General features: G+C 47.0%; 2 protein-coding genes across 9 annotated transcripts in view; both read left to right on the forward strand.

The window, feature by feature from the left end:
* On the forward strand, positions 1 to 23836 carry Sec24c (SEC24 homolog C, COPII component). Of its 8 annotated transcripts, none has more exons than XM_075949498.1 (25): positions 9 to 82; positions 1734 to 1927; positions 5352 to 5487; positions 11623 to 11795; positions 12147 to 12320; positions 12438 to 12518; positions 12829 to 12965; positions 14144 to 14212; positions 15403 to 15514; positions 15768 to 15895; positions 17177 to 17315; positions 17526 to 17641; positions 17820 to 17944; positions 18082 to 18273; positions 18925 to 19018; positions 19202 to 19318; positions 19802 to 19972; positions 20400 to 20496; positions 20573 to 20718; positions 20838 to 20976; positions 21124 to 21242; positions 21343 to 21522; positions 21719 to 21910; positions 22298 to 22387; positions 22606 to 23836. In XM_075949498.1, the coding sequence occupies exons 2-25, from the start codon at positions 1762 to 1764 to the stop codon at positions 22744 to 22746; spliced, it is 3234 nt and encodes a 1077-aa protein (XP_075805613.1). In that variant the 5' UTR covers positions 9 to 82; positions 1734 to 1761; the 3' UTR covers positions 22747 to 23836. The 8 variants fall into 8 exon arrangements, with proteins under 8 accessions (XP_075805611.1, XP_075805607.1, XP_075805613.1 ...); XM_075949499.1 differs by having other exon boundaries at positions 69 to 425; XM_075949492.1 differs by having other exon boundaries at positions 4 to 82; positions 12147 to 12518.
* Positions 23824 to 27162, forward strand: part of Pofut4 (protein O-fucosyltransferase 4) — a 4970-nt gene continuing 1631 nt past the window's right edge. Inside the window, exons 1-2 of the mRNA XM_075949502.1 lie at positions 23824 to 24693; positions 24778 to 25403. Coding sequence (XP_075805617.1) covers positions 23893 to 24693; positions 24778 to 25403 — 1427 coding nt within the window. The 5' untranslated portion in view covers positions 23824 to 23892. The remainder of the gene's footprint in view (positions 24694 to 24777; positions 25404 to 27162) is intronic.

Consider the following 27162-nt stretch of genomic DNA (forward strand, 5'->3'; position numbering starts at 1 on the left):
ACTACAGCCCCCCCTCGGAACCGGAAGTCGAGCCTGGGAGCCTTGACGTTAGGAACGAAGTCGAACCTGGATCTGGAGCCGGGTGAGGAGTGGCATCGCGAGGTTGCGCGGTGGGGAGGAATGCTGAGGAGAGGCTAGGGTATTTCTGGCCTGATTGTGGTCCGGTTTTAGAGGAAAGGGAGGAGCCTGGGGGCGGTGCCTGGGAAGAGACCCTCACCTCCCGCATCCGTGAACGGCGGTCGCTCCCAGACCCCTCCCTTTATCTCCTGGCCCAGGTTCCGGCTCTCGCCTCGCCTTCCAAGCATGTTGAAGGGCATTAGAAGCTTGGTCTTTACTGCTTAATGAACCGGCCCTCTTCGTGGCCCTACAGGCTGGTTTGGCTTCCTGATCTCAATTTCTGGAGCTCCCAAACCTCCGCATCTCGGGTACTTTCAGAGTTCTAGGAAGCTTGCCCCGCCCCTTTGGGTTGTCACCCTCGACTGTCTACCTAGAATGGAGTCAAGATTGGAGTTTGACTCCAAGCTTATTCCGTCCTTCTCTCTCCTGACTTCAGGAAGTTAAAGGGGAGAGGGACGTCTCCCAAGCTTAGTGTTGATGGCATGTGCAAGGTTTAGGGTTTAGAAGGACAGTTCCTAAAATGGCTTTGAGGTTCCAGAGTTTTCAGTTCGGCAGTAGTTCATCTTTTGGGCTTTGCTAGCAAAGAGAGAGAGAGGCCCATTGTTCTACTGCAACACTTGAGAGGTCTCACTCTTCCTGGGCCCCTTCTGCCTGTAGAATAATTAGTATGATAAGGATGTTTAAAACTGCTGCCGCCTTATTGGGATGGCTCTTGAGAGGACCTCCAACTCTGTTGCTGATCAAGATTGTAATAGTTTTGATAGCGACTTATCAAACAAACATTAGAACGGAAACCGGATTACAGACATGCTTTTGAATTTAGAATACCCATAGCTCTCTGCTTGAGGGATGAAATGAATGATCTTTGTAATGGAATACTGCTTGCTAAGTATTCAGGTGTTTTTTTTTTTGTTTTGTTTTGTTGTGTTTTTTTCCAAGACAGGGTTTCTCTGTGTACCTCTGACTGTCCTGGAACTTTCTCTGTAGACCAGGCTGGCTTTGAACTCAGAGCTCTGCCTGCCTCTGCCTCCTGAGTGCTGGGATTAAAATCGTGCACCACCACCGGCTACATTTTTTTTAATCTTAATGCTTCGTTTGCAAGGTTAATACACTATTTTCATGGAAAGGCTGGGGTCAGAGTAACATTTGGATTATTACAGGTCAGACAAAGAATGCCATTTCTTCCAAACAATAACTTTACAGTTTGTTTTTTGTAGGGGAAGGATTTTAATCAAAAATTTTTTTTTGCCTTAGTGCTAAAAAAAAAAAAACAACAACCCAGCATATTTGAAGTTACTCAAGTGTTTATGGGGTGAATGGAAAGTGGAAACATTGTTTCATTTACTTGCAACATCATGGTAGTTATCAGCCAGAGGACTCTGTGAGGAGGCACTGGAAATATACCACTGGCGAATGTCTGATGTTTAGTTCTACTAGGTCTGTCTGAAGTGGGAATTGATACCTCTTCAGAGTGACACAGCGTGGGGAAAGTGGCTGGGTACTGACTGGCAGAAGTTACAGTTCAACTGATCACTGCCTCTTCCTTTCTTCTCTGAATAGTTGCTCTCTCCTTAGAAAGTGTTTTGACTGGTTTCGTTCTTTTCCTTCCCCCATAGGTAAGATCAAATTGGGGATGCACTCATAATGAATGTCAACCAATCAGCTCCACCTGTTCCACCATTTGGGCAGAACCAGCCCATCTACCCAGGGTATCATCAGTCCGGTTATGGTGGGCAACCAGGACCTGCAGCACCTGCCTATGGAGCCTACAATGGCCCACTGCCAGGCTATCAGCAGACACCTCCCCAAGGTATGTTCCCAGATTCCTTTGAGCCAAGGAAGGGAATAAGCAGTATTCGGGTTAGATTGTATTCCTCTGACAAAGCTACTTAAGGACTGTGATTGAAGAACATGAATCTGGCCCTCTGAAAACGAGGGCCCATGAGTTGTCTGTCTCACTGTGTTTTTATATGTGTGACTCTTTCCACCTGAAGACATCTAATGGGAATGAGTCTTCCAGATTTCATCACAGCTCACTTCTGTGGATGTCACCCTAGACAGCCTCACTTGGCTGCGTTATTAAGAGCTCGATGGAAGGGTTGTAGTCATAGCTCTTCTGTTGCCTGTTGACTTAAACTTTTCCTGAAATCATTTTTCCTTGTATGTGCTGAGAATGCTTCTCATTTGACTTCTGGTTCTGACTATGAAATGACTCTGGGACACATTTATCTGAAAATGAATCTGGGAAGAAAAGTGTATTTTTATGCATGACTTTTAGTACTCCTGGGTCTTTTACTGACATTCATTTTCTTTTGCTTGGGTTTCCTTTTCTTGGATATTTTATATTATCAGTGAAATAAGGAAGCTTGGTGTTGCATTAGATTCTATGCTCCCAGCCCTCAGTGTTTTGTTTTATGTTACTTTTTCAAAAAGAGTATGTGGTTCTCTGTTACCGAGCAGACCTTGTAAAGTTATTAATAAGAGACTTTTCAGTTAGGCTGATTGAAGATTTAGGTAATGCCAAACACTATGTTGTTTAAGAGAGTAGATTCCACAGACACAGGCCTATAATCCTGTGAGGGAGGCTGCAGCAGGAGGATTGTGCGTTCAAGACCTACCTGGGCCGTAGAGTAAGTCCAAGTCTATCTTAGGTAACAGATGAGATTCTGTCTAAAAATAAAAAGTAAAAAAGAAGATATAAATCATTAACAAAATGCTTGCCTAACATGTATGAGATCCTAAGTTCAATCCCCAGAACTACCAAAAAAAAAAAAAACAAACCATAAAATAAATAAAAGTAGCTCAGCAGGTAAAGGTGCTTATCACTAAACTTAATGACCTACGTTCAATCTCTGAGACCCACACGGTGGAAGGAGAAAAAGAAGTTGTCTTCTAATCTCCATACACAATAAATACATAAATATAATTTTATGGGGTTGGAGAGATGGCTTAGTGGTTAAGAGCACTTTCTGTTCTTGTAGAGGACCTGAGTTCAATTCCCAGGATCCACATGGCAGTTCACAGCCATCCATAATCCCAGTTTCAAGGGATCTAATGCCCTCTTCTGACCTTTGTAGGCACCACTCATGCATCTGAGCAAAACACCTTTTTCCCCCCCCTGAAACCAGGTTTCTCAGTGGCTATGGAATCAGTCCTAGAACTTGCTCTGTAGACCAGACTGGCCTTGAACTCACAATGATCCGCCAGTCTCTGTCTCCTGGGTGCTGGGATTAAAGGCATGCGCCACCACCCGCCCGGCTATGAGCAAAACACTTAAACACATAAAATATATAAATCTAATACATAAATACATACAGATACAAACACACACATATATTTTGTTGTTGTTGTTTTTCAAGATGCGGTTTCTCTGTTCATCCTTGCCTGTCCTGGAACTTGCTCTGTAGACCAGGCTGGCCCAGACCTCAGAGATTTGCCTGCCTCTGCCTTCTGAGTGCTGGGATTAAAGGCCTAGGCCACCATACCCGTCTCAGAAGTAGATTTAATAGAGTGGAAGAGTACCAGTCAGGCAAGGCATGGATAGGTTTTGAAAATTAATGAAATATTTTAGTCACACTGTAGAAAAACAGTAAAGTGGTAAATTAGATCTTGGTTTCTTTAGAAGTGCCTTGTTCTGGGTTGGGACTTTGATTGGACAGAGTTCACTTCTGCTCTTTTAGGTTTGACTTATCAGAATGGAGTTGTCCTTGTCTTCTGAGAGAGGTTTGTCATTGAAGGGAAATCTCTCTGGTTCTGTTATGGTTAGTGACCAAGTTCAGCTTCTGAATCTGATCTTTCCTGAGGGTCAGCAACATTTCAACACTGATTTCCCAAGTAGCTCATCACTTGTATGCTGGCAGTATGGCTAAGGTTAGTGAGAGTAGTTTGGAGGAGAGATCTGATCCCAGGAAAGGACAGAGCCCAGCTTTCGTGAGAATGTAGGTAACAACATTGACATTAGGATAGGCCATCTGTACTGACAGAACTCTTGCAGAAGAAAGGTCTCTGATTGGGAGAACGCTACTGAACGTGAAAGTGAGTGAAAGAGCGTGATAGGATGTATAAAATATGCCGAGAAGAGGGGGTCAGAACAGCCGCTCAGAGGAGTTGCCTTTCTTGTGGTTGGTATAGCTCAGTGGAGCAACACAACCAGCATGCATGATGCCCTTGACTCAGTACCTAGCACTGTAAAACAAAACAACCAAACAAAGAAACAGTTCCCCTCTTGACTCCTAAATGCCAGGATTATAGGTGTGCACCACCATGTTCTTTATGTTAGATTTATTTATTTTCTTTCCTGGTAAGAGTGTTTTGCTTGTATGGATGTATTGAGAAGTCAGAAGAAGAAAACAGATCCTCTGGAATTGGAGTTACAATTGGTTGTGAGCCACCATATGGTTGCTAGGATTGGATCTTTGGTCCTTTGCAATTACCCAGGTCTTAAACGGCTACACCATCTTTCCAGTCCCCATCAGGCAGGTTTTTATGTGGAACTGGGGGTGGAATCCAAGGCTTTATACTAGGCAAGCAACTGATCAGATCTCCAGCCCCTTAGTCTTAGTTTCTTTCTTCTTTTTCCCTCCCTCCCTCCCTATTTATTTATTTTTTCTGAGACAGGATTTCTATGTAGCCCTGGCTGTCCTAGAACTCAGTCTGTTGACTAGGCTGGCCTTGAATCTCAGAGATTGACCTGCCTCTGCCTTGGAAGTGTTCTAATTAAAGGCATGTGCCACATCCCTAGTTTCTTATAGAATAATTCATTATATTCTTGTTCATCATCTTCTATACCACCTTTCTCATGTATCCTCCAAGTTTCTAAGTTGTGGAGTGAGATGCTTTCCAGAGAAGGGTTGAAGGTTGTCTTAGACTGAGAGAGAGGTTGATCAGAGGGAGGTCCTCCATTGTGTTTTCCAGAGAAGGGTTGAAGGCTGTCTTAGACTGAGAGAGAGGTTGATCAGAGGGAGGTCCTCCATTGTGTTTTCCAGAGAAGGGTTGAAGGCTGTCTTAGACTGAGAGAGAGGTTGATCAGAGGGAGGTCCGCCATTGTGTTGCTCTGCATAGCTTACCCAACATGTTGAAGAAAGTAGCCTGTTTGTTGGGCGTCCACATGCCAAACACTGCTATAGTGAGAGTTGTTCTGCAACTGGAGTGATTGATTCTTGCTTTGCATTCCTGCCTCAAGGTAGAGAAGAAAATTATTTCCTAACCATTTAGTGTTTATCCTTCACCCTCAGGTGTGCCAAGAGCCCCACCTTCCTCAGGGGCACCTCCAGCCTCAACAGCACAGGCCCCCTGTGGTCAGACTACATATGGCCAGTTTGGTCAAGGTGATATACAGAATGGGCCAAGCTCCACGGCTCAGATGCAAAGGTATGTACTGGGTGAGCCTAAAATCAGTGTGATAAAAGTGGATTAGGGATGTATGGGGATCTATTTTTTTTTTCATTTTTAGATTCTTTCTTCTCTTCCTTCTATCCTGTTTGTCTTCTTTTAATTATTTTATGTTATATTTATTTGTTTTGTATGTATGAATGATGTGTGTGGACATGCATGCCATGAGGTGCATGTGGTACGTCAGGACAACTTGTAAGAATTGTTCTCTCCTTCCAGAATGTGGGTTCTGGGGTTCAAACTCAAGTCTTTAGGCTTGACAACAAAGATCTTAACCCACTGAGCCATGTTGCCAGCCCTTGCCTTCTTTTTTTTCAGGTTACAGGTACTACTAATGTCCAGCCCTATTATGGACCCCTGTTAGTACCTGGGTTTGTTTCCATATTATCTTTCTGTAAACCTGAATGTTTTTCCCCTTTACCAGACATACATTTTCACAGTGGTTCTAGTCCCCACTAGCCTATGCTAGGGGAGAAATAGGAAGAGGAACCTCAGATTGTCTGTGTAACCTTTTTCACTAGACCAGGCACTTAGTAGGACTAATTGGTTAAATTTGTACATGCAAGTTCTGAAATGAAAAGACTCAGAAGGCAAGCTACATAAATAATGAGAACCTGAGAAACCTCTCTTTGCACAGAACCTGTTACAGGAGGTGTTGCTGGATACTGTTTGTATCCCAGCTGCTCCACCCTGAAATAATCACACAGAAACTCTATTATTTGCAATACTGTTTGGCTAATAGCATAAGCATATTTTTACATCTAGCTAACTTTTACATCTAGCTAGCTTTTACATCTTAAATTAATCTTTTTCTATTATTTTATATTTTACCACGAGGCTTGTGGCCTACAGGCAAGGTTCCAACTGGCAGTTTGCGTCTTTCTCCTCTGGTGGCTACATGACATCTCACTGACTCTGTGTCTTCCTTCTCCCAGTATTCAGTTTAGTTTTCCCTCCTAGCTCCAATAAAAGCAACACATATACAGAAGGACTTCCCACACGAAGGAGGGAAGTTATGCCTGTCAGAACCTTGTCTGGGTTCTTCTAATAGTTTTTGTTGTTGTTTTTTTTTTTCGAGACAGGGTTTCTCAGTAGCTTTGGAGCCTGTCCTGGAACTAGCTGTTGTGGACCAGGCTGGTCTCGAACTCACAGAGATCCGCCTGTCTCTGCCTCACGAGTGCTGGGATTAAAGGCGTGCGCCACCACTGCCGGGCCAAATGGGTTCTGCTAATAGTTTAAAAAATGCAACTGGATAGTGGATGTGAAAATGGAAAAGTAATTTCTGGAACCTACCAAGTGCATTATAGTCATTCATTAGCACTGAATATAAGTCTAGAAAGGCAAACGTGGGACACAATAGATGGTGATAGACAGACAAATATTCCTAAAGATGCAAGATGTGGCGCGGCTGTGGGTAACTCGTGAGGAGCTTGGGTCAGGTCAGCCTCAGGGAAATGTTTGAGACCTTAGTGAAACGAAGAGTAAGCCATGAAGATCCAAGGGAAGAACGTTTTTTCAGTAGAGGGTAGGACAAATGCAAAGGCTCTGAAGGGGAAAGTCATTTGGTAGACATGAGGAAGAACAAGAGGGCAGTGTATAGTTGGAGTGTAGTCAGTAGTAGCACCCTTAGAAAGATCCGATAGTAAGGTAAGAGATGGGCCTACAGAGAGTGTCTCGGGGGGCTGGGGAGATGACTCAGCAGTTAGTAGTAGCACCCTTAGAAAGATCCGATAGTAAGGTAAGAGATAGGCCTACAGAGAGTGTCTCGGGGGGCTGGGGAGATGACTCAGCAGTTAGTAGTAGCACCCTTAGAAAGATTCGATAGTAAGGTAAGAGATAGGCCTACAGAGAGTGTCTCGGGGGGCTGGAGAGATGACTCAGCAGTTAGTAGTAGCACCCTTAGAAAGATTCGATAGTAAGGTAAGAGATAGGCCTACAGAGAGTGTCTCGGGGGGCTGGGGAGATGACTCAGCAGTTAGTAGTAGCACCCTTAGAAAGATTCGATAGTAAGGTAAGAGATAGGCCTACAGAGAGTGTCTCGGGGGGCTGGAGAGATGACTCAGCAGTTAGTAGTAGCACCCTTAGAAAGATCCGATAGTAAGGTAAGAGATGGGCCTACAGAGAGTGTCTCGGGGGGGGGGCTGGGGAGATGACTCAGCAGTTAGTAGTAGCACCCTTAGAAAGATTCGATAGTAAGGTAAGAGATAGGCCTACAGAGAGTGTCTCGGGGGGCTGGGGAGATGACTCAGCAGTTAGTAGTAGCACCCTTAGAAAGATTCGATAGTAAGGTAAGAGATAGGCCTACAGAGAGTGTCTCGGGGGGCTGGAGAGATGACTCAGCAGTTAGTAGCTCTTGCACAAGACCACACGGAGTCTCACAACCATCGATAACTACAATTCCAGGGGATTCAAGCTCTCTTTGGGTATCAGGCACATATCTGCATATCTGGCACCCATACATGTAGGCAGATTTTTATCTCCCTCCTGCCAGCTCCCAAATAACCACACAGAAACTTTTTTTTTTGGTTTTTCGAGACAGGGTTTCTCTGTGGCTTTGGAGCCTGTCCTGGAACTAGCTCTGTAGACCAGGCTGGTCTCGAACTCACAGAGATCCACCTGCCTCTGCCTCCCTAGTGCTGGGATTAAAGGCGTGCGCCACCATCGCCCAGCTCAGAAACTTCTCATTAATTATGAAAGCTTAGCTGATAGCTTAGACTTGTTTCTAACTAGCTGTTATAACTTAAAGTAACCCATGTCTATGAATTTACATGCTGTCAAGAGGCTCATGACTTGTTACCTCATCTTCTATATGTCATGCTTTTTCCACGTCTACCTGGCAACTCTGCCTTCTTCCTAGAATTCTATTTCTGCCCTGAAGTCCTGCTATATCTCCTGCCAAGCTGTTGGCCATTCAGCTTTTTATAGCACCAATCACAGCAATACATTTTCACACAGTGTACAGATATCCCACAACACGTACATATATGCAAAAAAACAAAACAAAAAAGCCCAAACCACTCAAACATATAAAGTGAAATTCAAAATTTAAAGAGAGGCCAGGTATCTGAGGCACATACAAAACCCTAGCCCTTGGAAGACAGAGGCTGGTGGATCTCTGTGATTTACAGCCCAGCCTCGTCTACAAAGCAAGTTTTATGTCGGCCAAATCTATATAGTGTATGGGGTGGGGTAGGGGGCGAGAGGGAAAGAGTGTTTCATGAAAGTAAGAGATTAATCAGCTTTGTTCATTGTTACAGGAAGGAGGGCAGAGAATTGACCATTGGGTTTGGCAAGGTCATTATCATTAATAAATGATAAAGGCAGTCTCATGAAGAGATAAAGAAAACGGCCTACTCGCTCTGGCTCAGAGACTTTCTTTTCTTTTCCTTTCTTTTTTTCCTTTCCTTTCCTTTCCTTTCCTTTCCTTTCCTTTCCTTTCCTTTCCTTTCCTTTCCTTTTCTTTTCTTTTCTTTCAAGACAGGGTTTCTTTGTGTAACAGACCTGGCTGTCCTGGAACTCTCTTTGTAGACTAGACTGGCCTCGAACTCACAGAGATCTGACTTCCTCTGCTTCCCAATTGCTGGGATTAAATTCATGTGCCACCATCACTTTGCTTAATGGCCTAACATTTAATGAGGAATGGGAATATCATAAATAAATTTCATAAAAATTTGAAAAAAAAATACAAAATTCAGAGAGTATATATATCATGATTCTGTTTATATAAGACTGAAAACTAACAAAACCTCACTCTAGTGTTTTAAAGACAAGGGAAGGTAATTGAGAATTAGGAGTATTTACCCTTGGAGAAAGGAAGGGAATCATGAAGGGTATATGTGTGGGCCTTTTGGATGTGGTGTGCTGTACTTTCCGATTTGCTTTATGTCATTGGCTGTATTAGAATTGTTTAAGTATACATATCTATGTTAAGTCTTGGAAGTTGGGAATCAGGTTTAGAGTTTGGTTGTAGCTTGTTCTGTCACGCTTTCAGTGTTTTTTCTTTCTGCTCTGTCTCATTCTGCTATAGGGTTAGATTAAATAGAAAACTATAGATGCTATATGTAGGTATGGTGGTACACTTCGACAGAATAACACTGGGCAGCTCATAACATTAATCTACACTGCTAGAGTAATATAATTAGTCTGACAAGATTTATTGAGCATCTGCTGTATGGTTAATAGTATGTTCAATATTATGGACCACAAGTTAATGCAAAGCCCAACAAAGAGCTTGAGGAATATTAGCAGAAATATTAGTTGAAAGCAGCATTAGGGATGGGGGTATAGTTCACCATTATAGTACTTGCTTGCCTAGTATATATGAGTCACTGGGTTCAAGTCCCCGCACATAAAATAGATACCAGTTGAAGGTAACTAAAGAACAGATGGAGCTGATCAAACATAAAGTACTAGTTGTTTAGTAGAGCCAAAATAAGGAAGGCGGGGAGGGGCTGGGGAGGAGGTTCAGTGGGTAGTGCCTGACAACCTCCGTTTGACCCCTGTAACCAATTCCAGATGCATGGTGCACATCTGTAATCCCAGCACTCTGACAGTGACATGGGATGGGAGAGGAGAATAGGCAGAAGCCTGAGGGCTAGCTAGCCTGGAGTATACTGTGCAGCAGAAGGTCTCTTGACTCTCCTTCAACCTGGTAGACGTTGAGAATTGACATCTGAAAGTTGTCTTTTGAACTCCACACATTTATTACTCGCTCACCCTGGGTATGCATGCACTCACAGGAAAAAAAAATTGAGCTGGGTAGTGATGGTGCATGCCTTTAATTCTTGCACTTGGGAGGCAGAGGTAGGCAGATCTCTATGAGTTCGAGGTCAGCCTGGTCTACAAAGCAAGTTCCAAGACAGGCTCCAAAGCTACACAGAGAAACCCTGTCTCAAAAAACCAAAGAAGGTTTCTGGAGAGATGGCTTATAGATTAAGAGTACTGACTGTTCTTCCAGAGGTCCTGAGTTCAATTCCCAGTAACCACACGGTGGCTTATAGCCATCTTTAAGGATATCTGGTGCCTTCTTTTGGCCTGTAGGCAGAACACTGCACACATAAACAAACAAACAAACAAACAAGGGGAGGGGCTGGAGAGATGGCTCAGTGGTTAAGACACTGCTCAATTCCCAGCAACCGCATGGTGGCTCACAACCCTCCGTAATAGATCTGGTGCCCTCTTCTGGCCTGCAGGCACATATGCAGACAGAATACTGAGAATACTGTATACATAATAAATCTTTAAAAAAAAAATAAACTAGGGAAAAACAAACAGCTACCTACACTTGGTATCCAGTGATACTGGCATGATTAGTATTTATATTTGAATGTGTTGTCATTGAGTATCTAACAGTTATTCAAGTGACAAGGTGTTGCTCCTTGGTACGTCATTTCTCTAGTTCTTCCTTGGAACAGCGAGCATCATCCTCCCAGTTAGTGTCTAATGCTAGTTTCAGCTGACCTGCTTCCTAATCTCACTGATTCTTCTCACACCGTTCCAAGATGAAGTTATAGATACTTTAGCTGAATAGGCGAGTTAATTGAGTCGTCTCAGCGTTTCTGGAGTAGGAACTTGCTGTAGGTCTGCTTATGTGTGCCTTTCCTTTTGCCTTCTTCAGGTTAGATTACAAGGCTGAAGCAGTTTGTCCACACAGGACTGAGGCTAAGGAGGTGATAACATCTGTGTCAACTAAATAGTGTTGACCCCAGGGTGCTTGGTATGTGTGGAGTGGACCTAGAGGAGAGTAAGCCTTGCCACAAATCTTATTTGTATAGACAATCAAGAATGTCATTTGAGCCAGGTGGTGGTGGTGCACGCCTTTAATCCCAGCACTCGGGAGGCAGAGGCAGGTGGATTTCTGTGCATTCCAGGTCTGCCTAGTCTACAGAGCAAGTTCCAGGACAGGCTCCATAGCTACTAAGAAACCCTGTCTTGAAAAACAAAACAAAACAAAACAAAAAAGTCAGTTGGCCACAACTACGCAAGTATGAAGCTATCAGAGATCTCAGGATGAACATAAAATGCCAGAATACAATGTAGCTTCCTGTGTGAAGATCTGCCAGCTTCAACAGACATCTCACCCCTGTAGTCACCTCTGCTTCATTCTCTTTACAGGGTCCCAGGGTCTCAGCAGTTTGGGTCCCCATTGGCCCCTCAGGTCAACCAGCCAGCTGTGCTTCAGCCCTATGGCCCTCCCCCCACAAGTCCACAGGTGACTGCACAGCTTGCTGGAATGCAGATCAGTGGTGCTGTGTCTCAAGCCCCTCCCTCTTCTGGGTTAGGCTATGGTAAGTAGTGGTGGGACCAGGATGCTATTTTCATAAGTTTTGGTTCTGGGCATTTTTATTTTATTTTATTTTATTTCTTTTTCTGTGAAGTTTTGTAGTCTGTCGTGGCATTCTCTCGGTAAACCAGTCTGGCCTTAAGCTCACATAGATCCATCTGCCTCTTCCTCCCAAGTGCTGGGATTAAAGGCGTATGCTACCATGGCCCTCCTCTGGGCATATTTTTTATTTCCCGTGTTTTTGAGTTCTAGAAGCAAGGACAGTTATATTTGTTCCTTTTTGTTGGGAGGAGAAATAATTTATCAAATGAGGCAGAACGACTAGGCCTCCACCTCTGCGTCTTGTGTTTCTCAGGTTCACCAACATCATTGGCCTCAGCCTCAGGAAGTTTCCCTAATTCTGGTCCATACGGCTCCTATCCTCAGAGCCAGGCTCCTCCCGTTAGCCAGACTCAAGGTCATCCTGGAGTCCAGCCTCCCCAGCGATCTGCCCCACCACTGGCTTCCAGCTTCACACCCCCAGCTTCAGGTGGTCCCCAGATGCCTTCCATGACTGGTCCACTCCCACCTGGACAGGGCTTTGGGAGTCTCCCAGTGAGCCAGCCCAACCATGTGTCCTTGCCTCCTGCCCATGCTGTGCCCCCAGGCACCCAGATGACTGGACCCTCAGTACCACCACCACCTATGCACTCCCCTCAGCAGCCAGGTTATCAGCTGCAGCAAAATGGTAAGTTTTTCCCCAGCATCTGGCTAGAAACCAAAAGCTTCAGCTATTCAGGGCTTTTTGTTTGTTTTTCTTGGTACTATTTGCTAAGTAGTTAATTAGATAGACAGCTTCGGGGTTCCATTACTAGGATGTGAGGGTTGTAAGACATTTTTCTTGTCTCTTAGTTCATTCAGATAGTGTTGTCTTTCTTTGAGTGGCTTTCTTAGACACTCCATAAACTGTTTCAAAGAGTTCTATTATTTTCCTGAGTCCTTGAGCAGAGACAGGGAAGGGATTTTGAATTCATCAACCTTGTGCCCTTGTCTCTCAGGTTCCTTTGGACCAGCTCGAGGCCCTCAGCCTAATTATGAGAGCCCATACCCTGTAACGCCTACCTTTGGCAGTCAGCCTGGGCCTCCTCAGCCACTGCCTCCTAAGCGCCTGGACCCTGATGCCATCCCCAGCCCTGTAAGTAGGTGCTTATGTGGTCTTGGGGAAATACATGTCTGCCAGATAAGCAGGCTGACCTAGATGAGATGTTTGCTTGGCATTCTCTAATAACATTCCCTTTTCAACTTTCATCTTGAAGACTTAGAACTCAGATGTGATGTCTAAACTTTTGAAATGGAATGTCAAGTCCCCGATGTCTTTTAGGGCATTTTTAATCCACAGCTGTACAGAGAAGAAAGGGGAACCAAGAGTGATCAGTCATGTTGGTAGAGCTCTGGGTTGAGGCCTATGTTCTGTTGCTCTTGGACATAATAATAACATATTCATCTTTGCCATTCTGTGCGTGTAGTAGTGGCCAGGTCTTACTCCCTTAGATCTAGTAGGGCATCATTCTTCTTGATAGCTAAAGCAGGTTGGAGCTCTCTGCTGTTAGGTAGTCAGAGCAGGAAAACCTCGCTGGTTCCTCTCTGCTCCTATATAGGTAGTGATATAGAATGATGCTCCCTTTACTATTGACTGGCAGGTCACTGCTGTGTGGATGGGGACCAGTCATAGTGTATGAAGGCAGTGTACATGTAAAGTTCGTTGAGGAAGTTGCTTCTCCCCCAGAGCCACTGGAATCCTCAGCCCTTCCTTTTCAGACGTTGGTAGAGAGAGTAGTTTTTCCTCTTAGGGCCCGCTCTCTATCCTGTCTGTAACATCGATGTCAGTTACCTCCTCATACTTAGCCATTGTCATATTCCATTCCGTTCTCTTCCCTCTTCCTTTGGGGAACTACCACAGTTAGGAAGCCTAGAGGACTGACAGCTGTTCCTTCTCTCTTCCGTGGTGGAAAGGAGAGTCTAGCTGGACAGCCAAGGCATCTTCCAGTGTGAGAGTTCTTAGGTGTAGGTTTGGCCTGCCAGGGAACTTCCTGTAGGGCCTCCTTAAAGAGTTCTGCTTGCCTCCTGCTTGCTCCCCCCGACCTTGTCTTGCTCCATGGTAGTCTGAGTCACTGAGGTCTTTCTGTTAGGCCTAGTGTTGGACCAGAGAGACATGGAATTCCAGATCTACTGGGTCCCTGACTTCCGCAGTCCGAGCTGGGCTCCAGCTCTTCATGTCTGATACACCAGGGTTAGAGAAGTAATATCTGCCTCTTGTTCTTTTGTCTCCCTCCCTGTATACCCCTGCTGCCTTTATTATTAAAACACTAAAAGCAACTTAATGAGCTGCCTCCTCAGCAGAAAACCAGGCACAGAATAGACCCTGATGCCATTCCTAGTCCAGTAAGTGCAGGGGTGGGAGTGTGTGCCTGTCCTGTGTTAGTGCCACTCATGCATGCTCGTGCCACCTCATCCACCACGGCCATCCCTTCCCATTCTAGATCCTTCCTGAAGGATATGCATGCCCACATGCCATGTATGGAAGAGAAAACAAGCTGTTAGCTGTGCCTTGAGTATGGGGCGATGGAGGTCAGGTTCTGAGGGTGGGCGGGTGGCATGGTAAGCTTTGGTTTTAGTCCTGCTGCCTCCTCCAGAAGCTTGTGTGTGGCATGTGGTGGAACCAGACAGAGTCAAGCAGCAGATCCTTCCAGTTTGACGTGAGAAGAAATGTTCTGGTGGGTGGCTATGAACGTACAGGTTCATGGCATTTCTCACAAGAGCAGAAGAGATTGCTTGTTTTGGGAGAGTGTGGGCCACCTTCTCATCTGGAGAGTCTTAGACTCTGGTGTATCTCTAAGTGTCAGCTCTTTCTGCTGCGGGACACAATCTTATTTGCCCTTTACTTTTTCTGGTTTTATCAAACTCATCTTGAAGTAACTGACCAAAGGTCACCAGCCTGAACAAGGGTCTGATTATCAGCTTTGCATATCCTTTTTGTGTTTGTTTTCCTTAATGTCTTGTACAAGTAGAGGTTTGAGATCGGGCCATAAGGATTGGACATTTACCCTCTCCTCTATGGACCTACCGATGCTCACCTGAAAGGAAGGCAGCATTTGCCTCCTTCCCTTACCTGATCGTTTCTGCCTGTTTAATTCTCTCCTCCCTGTGTTCCTTGTTAATTTCATTGACTTAAAGCCATTCCAGGTAGATTCATTTCTACATGGGTTTCTGTCATCTGTTCTCCTTGCTCTGATTCAATCAGTGTGCCTTCTAGAGAGGAAGGGAGGGAAAAGTTTGATGGGGATGGAGAATGGAATCCAATCATGTCTTAGGTTTTGGGATCAGAAGTGGGAGGGATAAAAGGGTACTCACCAATGAAAGTCCATTCTCACCAAGGCCCACCCTGCACCCTCTGCTGGCTGCTGCGAAGCGGAAGGTCAGCACTGTAGCATTATGTGGACTCCAGGAGGAAGCATGCCTGGTGCATGAGGTGGTTTCTGGCAAGTTCTTTGTTCTTGTGCTGCAGTCTGGCCTGCTGGTGTCCTGTACTGCTTTTTCTTTTATCATCTCACTCATCTCACTTTTCCCTACAGATTCAGGTTATTGAAGATGACAGAAACAACCGGGGTTCAGAGCCATTTGTTACTGGTGTAAGGGGACAGGTGCCACCTCTAGTCACCACCAACTTCCTGGTGAAAGACCAAGGTAAGCTGAACTTTAATGTCTGTTTCCCTATGGCAGCCAATTCTCTAAGGCTGTCAGCCATGGATCCTGTTTTTATTGATCTTTAACCAGAGACCAGCTCCCCCCACCAATTCCCCTCCCCTCCCCGCAGTCCTTCAGGGGGCTAAAAGCTACTGCCAGCTCCTAACATCTGTGGAGGTGGAGTGACTCACCAATGGAGAGCTGCTATCCAGAAGGCTTCTGGGAAATGACTCAAATCTTCTACTTTCTTCAGGGAATGCAAGTCCCCGGTACATTCGATGCACATCCTACAATATCCCTTGCACATCTGACATGGCTAAGCAGGCTCAGGTGCCTCTGGCAGCTGTCATCAAGCCACTGGCAAGGCTGCCCCTAGAGGAGGTAAGTCTCGGAAGGGGCTAGAATACAATGAAAGAAATGGAGGGAATGATGTTTCTTTCTAGATGGGATTCTGATTGGCATGGAAGACATCTTGGTTGAACAGGAGGGATCGGTATCTTTGGTATCTTACTTTCTCAAGGCCCAAACTTGGTAGCAGTGGTAGGGATGAAAGCAAAAACCAAATAAATTACTTTGTGAGACCAGGGTTCATAGAAGGAACAAATGAAAAGAGCCAGAGGCAGCTTGGTGTAGAGGCTCACACCTGTAATTGTAGCACTCAAGAAGCTGAAACAGGAGGTCGTGGAGTCATTGAGTTCTGCCCAGCCTTGGCTACACAGTAGACTCCATCTCAGAACAAACAAACAGAAAACTAGGCATGGTATTGAGGAAGCCATGGTATTGAGGAAGGTACTGAGATTCCTGTCTATGGATTTTTTTTGGGGGGGGTGGGGGGGTAGGCGGAGTTTGAGACAGTGTTTTTCTGTTTAGCTTTGGAGCCTGTCCTGGCACTTGCTCTGTAGAGCAGGCTGGTCTCGAACTCAGAGATCCGCCTGCCTCTGCCTCCTGAGTTCTGGGATTAAAGGTGTGCATCAATACCGCCTGGTCTGTCTTGGAATTTAAAGCTAGTCAGGACCATATAAGTGAGACCCTGTTTTAAAACAAAATAGATAGGGACAGCCTAATTTCTAGAGGCAAGGCAGCTAAATGTAGGAACTTCTCATTGTGTGGTCAAATCTCTGGATGGTGATAAATGCATTATTATTATTTTTGGGGGGGACTTGAATTGGGTAGGGCTATTAGGAAGGCATATAAAGGAGAAGGTACTATTATATCCAATATTCCATTCCTCACCTGGCTTGGGCCCCCACCTGCCAATCCAGTACCTGAAAGCAGTGGTTTTTTTCTTCTTCTTTAAGACAGGGCTTCTCTGCATACCTGGTTCTAGAACTCACCAGACTGGTCTCAAACTCAGAAACCTACTTGCCTTTGTCTCCCAAGTGCTGGGATTAAAGGTGTGTGCCACCATGCCTTGCAAAAGCATTTTTTTTTTTTAAATTAGGTAGCTGTTTGTTTAGGTCTTGAGAAGTAACACTTGTCAGACTTGGTGGTGCATGCCTTTAATCCCAGCACTGGAGTTTAGCCAGGGATCAGTACCCTTATCGTTGTCCTCATTTCTTCTACTGTATTCCTTTTCCAGATAGAGTGAGCCATGCTGCCTCTCCCTCCAGTCTGTCATGTTACCATGTCTTCTCCATCTGAGCCCCTCCCTTTGTTCCGTAGGCTTCACCATATGTTGTGGACCATGGTGAATCTGGCCCTCTACGCTGTAATCGCTGCAAAGCATACATGTGCCCTCTCATGACGTTCATCGAGGGAGGGAGGCGCTTCCAGTGCTCGTTTTGCAGTTGTATCAATGATGGTATGCTGTGGAGGCTGAGCTTTGTGGGGAAGGCTTGCATCTTCATTGTTTCTTTCTAGTTAGACAGATGAGGGACATTCCTCAGGAACTGGAAAAGTAGGGCACAGGTGAGGACTGGGGTATTGGAATGATGTGAAGGAGTTCAGCTAGGAGTTGGCATTCTAAGATTGAGGGTGAACCTTTGAGTAATATACTATATTCTCCTTACAGTTCCCCCCCAGTATTTTCAACATCTGGATCATACTGGCAAACGTGTGGATGCTTATGACCGTCCTGAGCTGTCCCTGGGGTCTTATGAATTCTTGGCCACTGTAGATTACTGCAAGGTGAGGGAAGGTCGTGGGAGAGGAGCAGGGCACTAGTGAGGATTGTGAGACAGCCCAAAAGAGCTGTCACCATTTCTCTTAACCTGTCAGGGTTCCCTCTGATGCTTACTGCATTGCCCACTAGTCTGCTGGCCTGCTTACTGTTTTCCTATGCCTTCAACATTTCCTTCCTCTACAGAACAATAAATTCCCCAGTCCTCCTGCCTTCATCTTTATGATTGATGTCTCCTACAACGCCATCAGGACTGGTCTTGTGCGGCTCCTCTGTGAGGAGCTCAAGTCACTCTTAGACTACCTGCCTAGGTGAGAGTGGAGGAAGTACTGCTTTCCTTTGGTTAATGGTGGGTGTCTGGGTTGACTGATCAAGTGGAACATTATGTCATGAAATCATGGGTGGTGAAGAAGGTGGCCAGTCTGGGTAACAGTGTCACCTTCCACAGGGAGGGTGGAGCAGAAGAGTCAGCAATCCGAGTTGGCTTTGTCACCTACAATAAGGTGCTCCACTTCTACAATGTGAAGAGCTCCTTGGCTCAGCCCCAGATGATGGTTGTATCTGATGTGGCTGACATGTTCGTGCCACTGCTGGATGGCTTCCTGGTCAATGTCAATGAGTCCCGCGGAGTCATCACCAGGTGAGAGCCAGGTGGTGGAGATGAGAGAGTGGTCAGTGTCAGTCCCGTGGAGTCATCACCAGGTGAGAGCCAGGTGGTGGAGATGAGAGAGTGGTCAGTGTTAGTGAGTCCCGTGGAGTCATCACCAGGTGAGAGCCAGGTGGTGGAGATGAGAGAGTGGTCAGTGTCAGTCCCGCGGAGTCATCACCAGGTGAGAGCCAGGTGATGGAGATGAGAGAGTGGTCAGTGTCAGTCCCGTGGAGTCATCACCAGGTGAGAGCCAGGTGGTGGAGATGAGAGAGTGGTCAGTGTCAGTCCCGCGGAGTCATCACCAGGTGAGAGCCAGGTGGTGGAGATGAGAGAGTGGTCAGTGTCAGTCCCGCGGAGTCATCACCAGGTGAGAGCCAGGTGGTGGAGATGAGAGAGTGGTCAGTGTTAGTGAGTCCCGCGGAGTCATCACCAGGTGAGAGCCAGGTGGTGGAGATGAGAGAGTGGTCAGTGTCAGTCCCGTGGAGTCATCACCAGGTGAGAGCCAGGTGGTGGAGATGAGAGAGTGGGAGTTGAGTGGAGGGGTTAGGAGGTGGACAGAGCTGTGGTATGAGTCTTCAGTCCAGGAATCGAGAATGGAGGCAGCTACATCTGGTTCTCTGCTGCCATCTTCTGTCTTTTCAGCTTGTTGGATCAGATCCCAGAAATGTTTGCAGACACAAGAGAGACAGAGACAGTATTTGCCCCGGTTATCCAGGCTGGAATGGAAGCTCTTAAGGTAACGCAGGAGTCCCGGGCAACCTTCTCTCTTGCTTTCCTCTAGAAGACAGCCTTAGTGACTGATAACTGTCTAGCAAGTTAGCCCTTTTCACACAGTTCGTGCCTAATATAAAGAAAAAGATGAGTGTATAATGGATGAATAAAGGGAGGAATGGATGAGTAATTTTATCTTTTTTCCTAGGCTGCTGAGTGTGCAGGAAAGCTGTTTCTGTTCCACACTTCCTTGCCCATTGCAGAGGCCCCAGGGAAGCTAAAGAATAGAGATGACAGGAAGTTGATCAACACAGACAAGGAGAAGGTGTGTGGCTTGAGAGGGAGAGAGACCTCCCATTACAGAGAAAGGTGGTAACGTTCCAATGTCAACTCTTGTAACATTAGCCATCTGCCCTCTCACGTGTCCCATCTATTACTGCCAACCTGCTCACAAAATTTTGGTGGACTTAAATTTTTCTTTTTCATTTTTGCTTTTTTTGAGATTTGATCTAGCTATGTAGTCTAGGCTGGTCTGGAACTCACTGTGTAGCCTAGCTGACCTCATACTTGTAGTGATCTTGTCTCTGCTTCCTGTGTGATGGGATTATAGGTGTGCCTGAACATACCTGCACGTTTTCATTTTCTCTTCTTTTCGTTTTTCTTCCCTTCCTTTCTCTTTTTCCTTCCCTTCCTTTCTCCTTTTCCTTCCAACTTTCTTCTACTGCTGGAATGACAAGGTGGTGGGTCTAAAGTCGTGAAAATGTGAGTTTTTCATTTTACATATGACATTTCTTCTGTTCCCCTCCAGACTCTGTTCCAGCCTCAGACAGGTACCTATCAGACTCTGGCCAAAGACTGTGTGACTCAAGGCTGCTGTGTGGACCTCTTCCTCTTCCCTAACCAATATGTAGATGTGGCCACACTCTCTGTTGTTCCCCAGCTCACTGGAGGCTCTGTCTACAAATATGCCTGCTTTCAGGTATAGAATTCTGGGTGTGGGAATATCTGCTTATATGTGGAGTGGCTCTTTAGCTACTGACTTAGTGGTGCATGAGGTTGAGCCCAGAGTATAGTGGTTAGGTGCCTGGGTCTTCGGGTCAGTCCTGGGTTGATATTGAATCCCCCTCACTAACTGGCATAGGATAATCACTTAATTACTCATCTTTTGTCCTTTCGTCTTCAAAGTAGAGTTTACTAGTTAGGATTTGTCTACAGAATTAAATAATCGCGTATGAAATACTCTGTTACCTGATATGTCACGAATCCATAAAAGCTTCCTTGTCCTAATCATCCTGATTTTCACTGTGACTATGGTGAAGCAGGCTTGTAGAGTGGAAGGGATGCAGGGAGACTTACTACAGGGTGAGCTGTATGGTCAGCGGTATGTCTCTGGGCCTGGGCTGTAGGTGGAGAATGACCAGGAACGGTTCTTGAGTGACCTGCGTCGGGACGTACAGAAGGTGGTGGGCTTTGACGCTGTGATGCGGGTTCGGACAAGTACCGGTAAGTTCTGGGTAAGGCTAAAGCCGCTTGAGGCACATGTCCTACCTTTAACCCTGACCTGTCCCTGTGGCTTCAGGTATCCGTGCTGTAGATTTCTTTGGAGCTTTCTACATGAGCAATACAACAGATGTGGAGTTGGCTGGCCTGGATGAGGACAAGACAGTGACTGTAGAATTCAAGCATGATGACCGGCTCAATGAAGAGAGCGGAGCCCTGCTGCAGGTGGCAGGCGGGAGACGGGGCGGGGGTGAGAAAGTGCTGGAGGCATCCATGGGAAGATGATAAGGGTGGGTATAACTGTGAGGGAGGGGTGTGAGTTCCCCCTTTCTCCCTTCCCCTAGTGTGCCCTGCTTTATACCAGCTGTGCAGGGCAGCGTCGGCTTCGCATCCACAACCTGGCCCTAAACTGCTGCACCCAGTTGGCTGATCTGTATCGAAACTGTGAAACAGACACGCTCATCAACTACATGGCCAAGTTTGGTGAGGGTAGAAACAGGGCGGGGTGGGATGAGGATGAAAGGAAGGTCCAAGATGGCCAGCAGGTCAGCACTCCTGGTTAGGTGTGATGGTGGCAAGGTGCATGGGTCAGGAAGTTGACCAGGACTGCTCTTTCTCCTTCCCATGCAGCATACCGGGGTGTTCTGAATAGCCCTGTGAAGACTGTACGTGACACTCTGATCACCCAGTGTGCCCAGATCCTGGCCTGCTATAGAAAGAACTGTGCCAGCCCTTCCTCTGCAGGACAGGTGGGGCAGGGATGTTAGTGAGGGGATTTTTTTTCAGCAAAATTTTGCAGTTTTGAGGGATTTCCCGTGATCATTGACTTTATTTCCATAAACCCCTCAGTTGATCCTTCCCGAGTGTATGAAGCTGCTCCCAGTTTACCTGAACTGTGTCTTGAAGAGTGATGTTCTGCAGCCTGGCGCTGAGGTCACTACTGATGACCGGGCCTATGTTCGACAGCTGGTTTCCTCCATGGATGTGGCTGAGACCAATGTCTTCTTCTACCCTCGGCTCCTCCCACTGGTGCGATTGAGGATTGGAGTGTGAGACTTTGTACTGAGGACAGGGCCTCTAAGAAGGAGGGGATGGAATTACTTTATTGATGACACTGAGGAATTTTTTACGTACATTTCACATTACGATCTAGAGACTTAGCTTTCTGAGTTTGTGTAAAGGAGTGTCTTACAGTTCTTGGTAACTCTTTTCCCTTTTCGTTTAGACAAAATCTCCCATCGACAATACCACTGAACCACCAGCAGTTCGAGCGTCTGAAGAGCGTTTAAGCAGTGGCGATATATATTTGTTGGAAAATGGGCTCAACCTCTTTGTCTGGGTGGGAGCAAGTGTCCAACAAGGTGTTGTCCAGAGCCTTTTCAACGTCTCCTCTTTCAGTCAGATCACCAGTGGCTTGGTGAGAACAGGGTGCCAAGGATAATATGATATAGGAAAACACTTTGGTGATTTGACAGTGGATCAGTGCAGTCATTGTGCTGGTCCCTTTACATATCTGAGGACACTGTGGCAAGGGGAGGTGCTGTCCAGTGTCTTCAGGCTTCCTCCTGTCACATGGTGCCGAAATCTATTGCTCTCTTGATGATTTTTTTTTTTTTTTTTTTTTTGGTTTTTCGAGACAGGGTTTCTCTATGGTTTTGGAGCCTGTCCTGGAACTAGCTGTTGTAGACATGGCTGGTCTCAAACTCACAGAGATCTGCCTGCCTCTGCCTCCCAAGTGCTATGATTTCTCTTGATGGATTTAAAAGTACTTTTTATCATAGTAATTAGTGAATTTTTGTTCCAGAGTGTTCTGCCAGTTCTGGATAATCCACTGTCCAAGAAGGTTCGAAGCCTCATTGATAGCTTACGGGCACAGAGAATGCGGTACATGAAGGTAACACAGATGTTGTGTTTGGTGGTCATGCTGGATATTGAACCCTAGGCCTTCTGTAGCAAGCACTCTCATTAAGCTACAGCCTCAGCATAGCAACGCTGATCTGATTCCTAGACTTTTTTTTACCCTGTCAAGTCAGCAAGAAGGAGCATGGGGAGGGAGAGTCTAAGGACTTCCTTGCCATTGGCCCTTCCTCACAACCTGCCTTCTGGCCGTAGCTTATCGTGGTGAAACAGGAAGACAAGCTGGAGATGCTGTTCAAACACTTCCTCGTGGAAGACAAGAGCCTAAGCGGAGGGGCATCCTATGTGGACTTTCTCTGTCATATGCATAAGGAGATTCGGCAGCTACTGAGCTAAAGCAAGTGGGTAAATGGTATAGGGTCCCAGGCCAGCTTCCAGAAAGTACCCCAGGATGGCAGAGAAAACTGGGACAGTTTCATATCTTATGAGTCATATAAGCTGACCTCAGTCTCTTTGGGGGGGGAGGGCAAGATAAAAGGAGACACCTTTCTGGGCTCAAATATCCTACCGTTCTGTCATGTCCTGCTGATGGAAGGTGCCCCAGACCCCTTACTCAACCCTCTTTCTCCTGCTAATCCAGTTGTAATGAATGTAGTTTATCAGTTCACTGTATATGATCCGGTGTTGGGGGTTTGGAGGCAGCAAGGCCCTGGCAATACTGTGTCTCTTTGGACTAGCTTCCAATAGGAAAGGGGCAGGCAGGAAGGATTGGGAATCCCAGGGTTATTACAGGAGGTGGCAAATTCAGCTCCGTGTCATCAACAACTTCCTATATTAGGGATAAAATATACAGGTGCACAAGAGCTGGGGTATAGACTGTAGGTGGTGGAGAGTAGTAGTTGGTCCTTCGGGGGCCTGGTGGTCAGTAGCAAGGTCGTAGTTACTGAGGATGAATGACTAGTTGTCTATTTCCATTGTGGGCGTTCTCTCCTGCTATGATTGGTAAGCACTTCATGGACAGAAGCACATAGCTAGAGATGAGTGAGCCTGGGACTGAATTGCAAAGCATATTAACACCTAGAGGAGGTAGCAGCCTCCTTTCCAGCTGAAGAAGCCCTAATACTGGATGGTTCTGTAGAGAGCCTGATGGTCAACTTGCAATACCTCACAGAGCCAGCCCACATCCCACTCAGCTCCCACCAGAAACACAGCTTAACCCGGGCGTTGCTGGGGAGAGGCAGAGATGGCTGGAGCCCTCCCTGTCTTCCTGTGCCAGGACATAACCGGGCTTGATACTGACTGAGTGGCTGACAATTATCTTCCAACTCCAATTGGCTGGGGCAGGACAAGGGCTATGATTGATGGTGGTCAGGCTTGCCTGCTCCCAGCCTGGGATGCCCCTGCTCTGGACCTTTCATTTCTTTTCATTGGTTTATTTTTCAATGCATCTTTAATTTGTAAAGAAATAAAATAAGATGTAACAGTACTCTTTTTATTACTCATGACCTCTTCCAGCCCGCCTGCGGGTGCGAGGAGCCGCGCATGCGCTGTGTGCCTCTGTGGCGTAGGACCCGGTCAGCTCTCTACTCGCCGCAGGGCGGGGTTTCGTGCTGTCCAAGTGGATCCGCTATGGACATGGCTGCTCACTGCACCGAGACGCTGCTGACCGCCCTGGGGCTGCTCAGTGTCTGTGCGGCCAGCAGCTCCCGGTCCGGGATTTCGGGAAAGGCGGGTGGGGAGGCAGAATGGGCGGAGCCCTGGGACGGCGCGGTTTTCCGGCCGCCAGCTGCGCTAGGCGCAGTGGGGGTGGCGCGCGGGCCGGAGTCCCCGCCGCCGGGCACCAAGGAGACTGCCGACCTACCGGTGCTGCTGTGGTGGAGCCCAGGCCTCTTTCCACACTTCCCGGGCGACTCGGAGCGCATCGAATGTGCGCACGGCGCGTGCGTGGCGTCCCGGGACCGACGGTCGCACGCCGACCCGCGGACGCGCGCACTGCTTTTCTACGGCACCGACTTCCGCGCAGCCGACGCACCTCTTCCGCGCCTGAGGCACCAGAGCTGGGCTCTGCTGCACGAGGAGTCGCCGCTCAACAACTTCCTGCTGAGCCACGGCCCTGGGATCCGCCTCTTCAACCTCACGGCCACCTTCAGCCGCCACTCGGACTACCCACTGCCGCTGCAATGGCTGCCCGGGGTTCCCTATTTGCTCCGGCCTGCGCCTCCGCTCCGGGAACGCACCGAGTGGCGTCGTCGCGGGTACGCGCCGCTGCTCTACTTGCAGTCCCACTGCGATGTGCCCTCGGACCGGGACCGCTACGTACGCGAGCTCATGCGCTACATCCCGGTGGGTGAGAAAGCTGCGTGGCGGGGAGGGGGTGGACCGGGCGAACGCTGCACCCTGCTGACCGCCATGCTCTGCCTCGCTTAGGTGGATTCCTATGGCAAGTGCCTTCAGAACCGCGAGCTGCCCACCGTGCGGTTACAGGACACAGCCACTGCCACCACCGAGGATCCAGAACTCTTGGCCTTCTTGGCCCGCTATAAGTTCCATTTGGCCCTGGAAAATGCCATTTGCAATGACTACATGACAGAGAAACTGTGGCGCCCCATGCATCTGGGTGCCGTGCCTGTGTATCGTGGCTCACCCTCTGTGAGGGATTGGATGCCCAATAACCACTCCATCATCCTAATTGATGACTTTGAGTCCCCTCAAAAGCTGGCAGAGTTTATTGACTTTCTGGACAAGAATGATGAAGAGTATTTGAAATACCTGGCGTACAAGCAACCAGGGGGTATCACCAACCAGTTTCTCCTGGATAGCCTGAAGCACAGGGAGTGGGGAGTGAATGATCCTTTGTTGCCTAACTACCTCAATGGCTTTGAGTGTTTTGTCTGTGACCATGAACTGGCTCGGCTGGAAAATGAGAAAGCCCGTTCAGCCTCTCCTGGGGAGGTTCCTGTCCCCGAGCCTCACATTGCTGAGCCCTCACACATGAACTGTCCAATGCCTACCCCTGGCTTTGGCAAAGTTGAAGAGATTCCTGAGAATGACAGGTAGGGTTACTGGGACACCCTGCCGCTGTCACATCAAACTGCTTGCTTTCTTAGGGTGGAGGGAACTCGAAAGGACGATACAGGCGGCTCACTTTGCTATAAGATGTCAGGAGTAGGTGGGGAGCTGAGTGTGGTGGATACACCTGTAATCTCAGTGCTGTGTGTGGAGGTGACAGAGAACCTTAGGCCAGGCTACCAAGGATCATCACCTCAACTGAGTACCTTTGATGCCGAGGTGGGGAGTACAAAGAGAATTTTGGCTGTGCTGGAGATTAAATCCAGGTCCTCCTGTTTGCTAGGAGAGTACTTTTCCACCCAGTCACACCTCAGCCCAGTAAGAGCATTTTGGAAGGAGCCCCCCACCCCCACCCCAGTTATCAGTCCAACATATACTAGAGTCTCACTGTGTAGTGTGGGCTGGCCTCTTTCTTGTGATGATCTTCCTGTCTTGGCCTCCCAAGTGCTGAGATTAGAGGAGTGAGCCTCCAAACCCATGAAAGGCACTAAAGCACTTCGACCTTTTTTATGTGTGATGAAGCCAGGGCCTTGGATACGTGAAGCAAGCACAGTACCATTGAGCTGCACCCCAGCTCCTTTGATTTGGACCATATCCTGATTTGTTCACTCTAGACAGAATTGAAGGAATGCTTTCAATAGGTGTATGATTGACATTGGCCATCAGTGTGGGGTAGAGGGAAGTGAGCAGGAAGCAGAATAGATCTGTGTTGGGAAAATGTTGAAACCACCTGCAGCAAGCCACAGTTGGTTTGGAGAGGGGTTCCAAGAGTCGCTCACAGAGAGTGACTTCACCAGTGGTTGGCAGCAGAGGGCTGCTTCCTATGCTTCCGGCACAGTAGAGTCCTCATGGCGGAATCTTTCACTCATAGTCTTACCAGTTTACGCTGAACACATTATGATTTACTAGAAGAAGAAGAAAAAAACATTAGGGAAATAGCCAGGGATGGTAGTGCTTACTTGGAATTCTAATGCCAAAGAGACAGAGGCAGGAGGATCAGGAATTCAAAGCCATAGTTGGTCATGTGCAGTGAGACCGAGGCGATAGTGAGCTGAGACCTGACAGTGAGGTGAAGACCATCTGAAGGCCCTGGCTGCTCCTTGGCTTGCCTCTAGAGTACTACACGCTCTGAATCCTACTGTGACTTCTCTACTCCCTTTACGTTTGGGAGCTGGAGGCAAGTGAGCAATGTCAGCTTCTTGGGTGAACTATGATGTCCGTGTTTATGACCTACTTCCTATCTCTTGAGCTAGTGTTACTTTTACTCCATATCTCCCTTCCCTCACAGAAGAGCCTTGTCCTATCCAGAGCCTTAAATTTATTTGTTTTCGTTTTGTTTTGAGACAGGGCTTCTCTGTGTAAACTTGCTGTCCTGGAACTCTCTTTGTAGACTAGGCCGGCCTCAAATTCAGATGTCCCCATCTCTGCCTCCTAAATGCTAGGATTAAAAGTGTGTGTCGGGCTGGAGAGATGGCTCAATGGTTAAGAGCACTGACTGCTCTTCCAGAGGTCCTGAGTTCAATTCCCAGCAACCACATGATGGCTCACAACCATCTGTAATGAGTTCTGGTGCCCTCTTCTGGCCTGCAGGCATACATGTAGACAGAACACTGTATACTAAATAAATAAATAAACTTAAAAGAAAAAAGACCCTAAGTCTGGGTTTTGATTTAAAAACAATAAATAAAAGTGTGTGTCACCACTGCCCAGCCCTGCTTATGATTTCTTTGCTATCGCTGTGGT

The sequence above is a fragment of the Microtus pennsylvanicus genome, chromosome 15 (genome assembly GCF_037038515.1).
Source record: "Microtus pennsylvanicus isolate mMicPen1 chromosome 15, mMicPen1.hap1, whole genome shotgun sequence".
Taxonomy (NCBI): Eukaryota; Metazoa; Chordata; class Mammalia; order Rodentia; family Cricetidae; genus Microtus; species Microtus pennsylvanicus.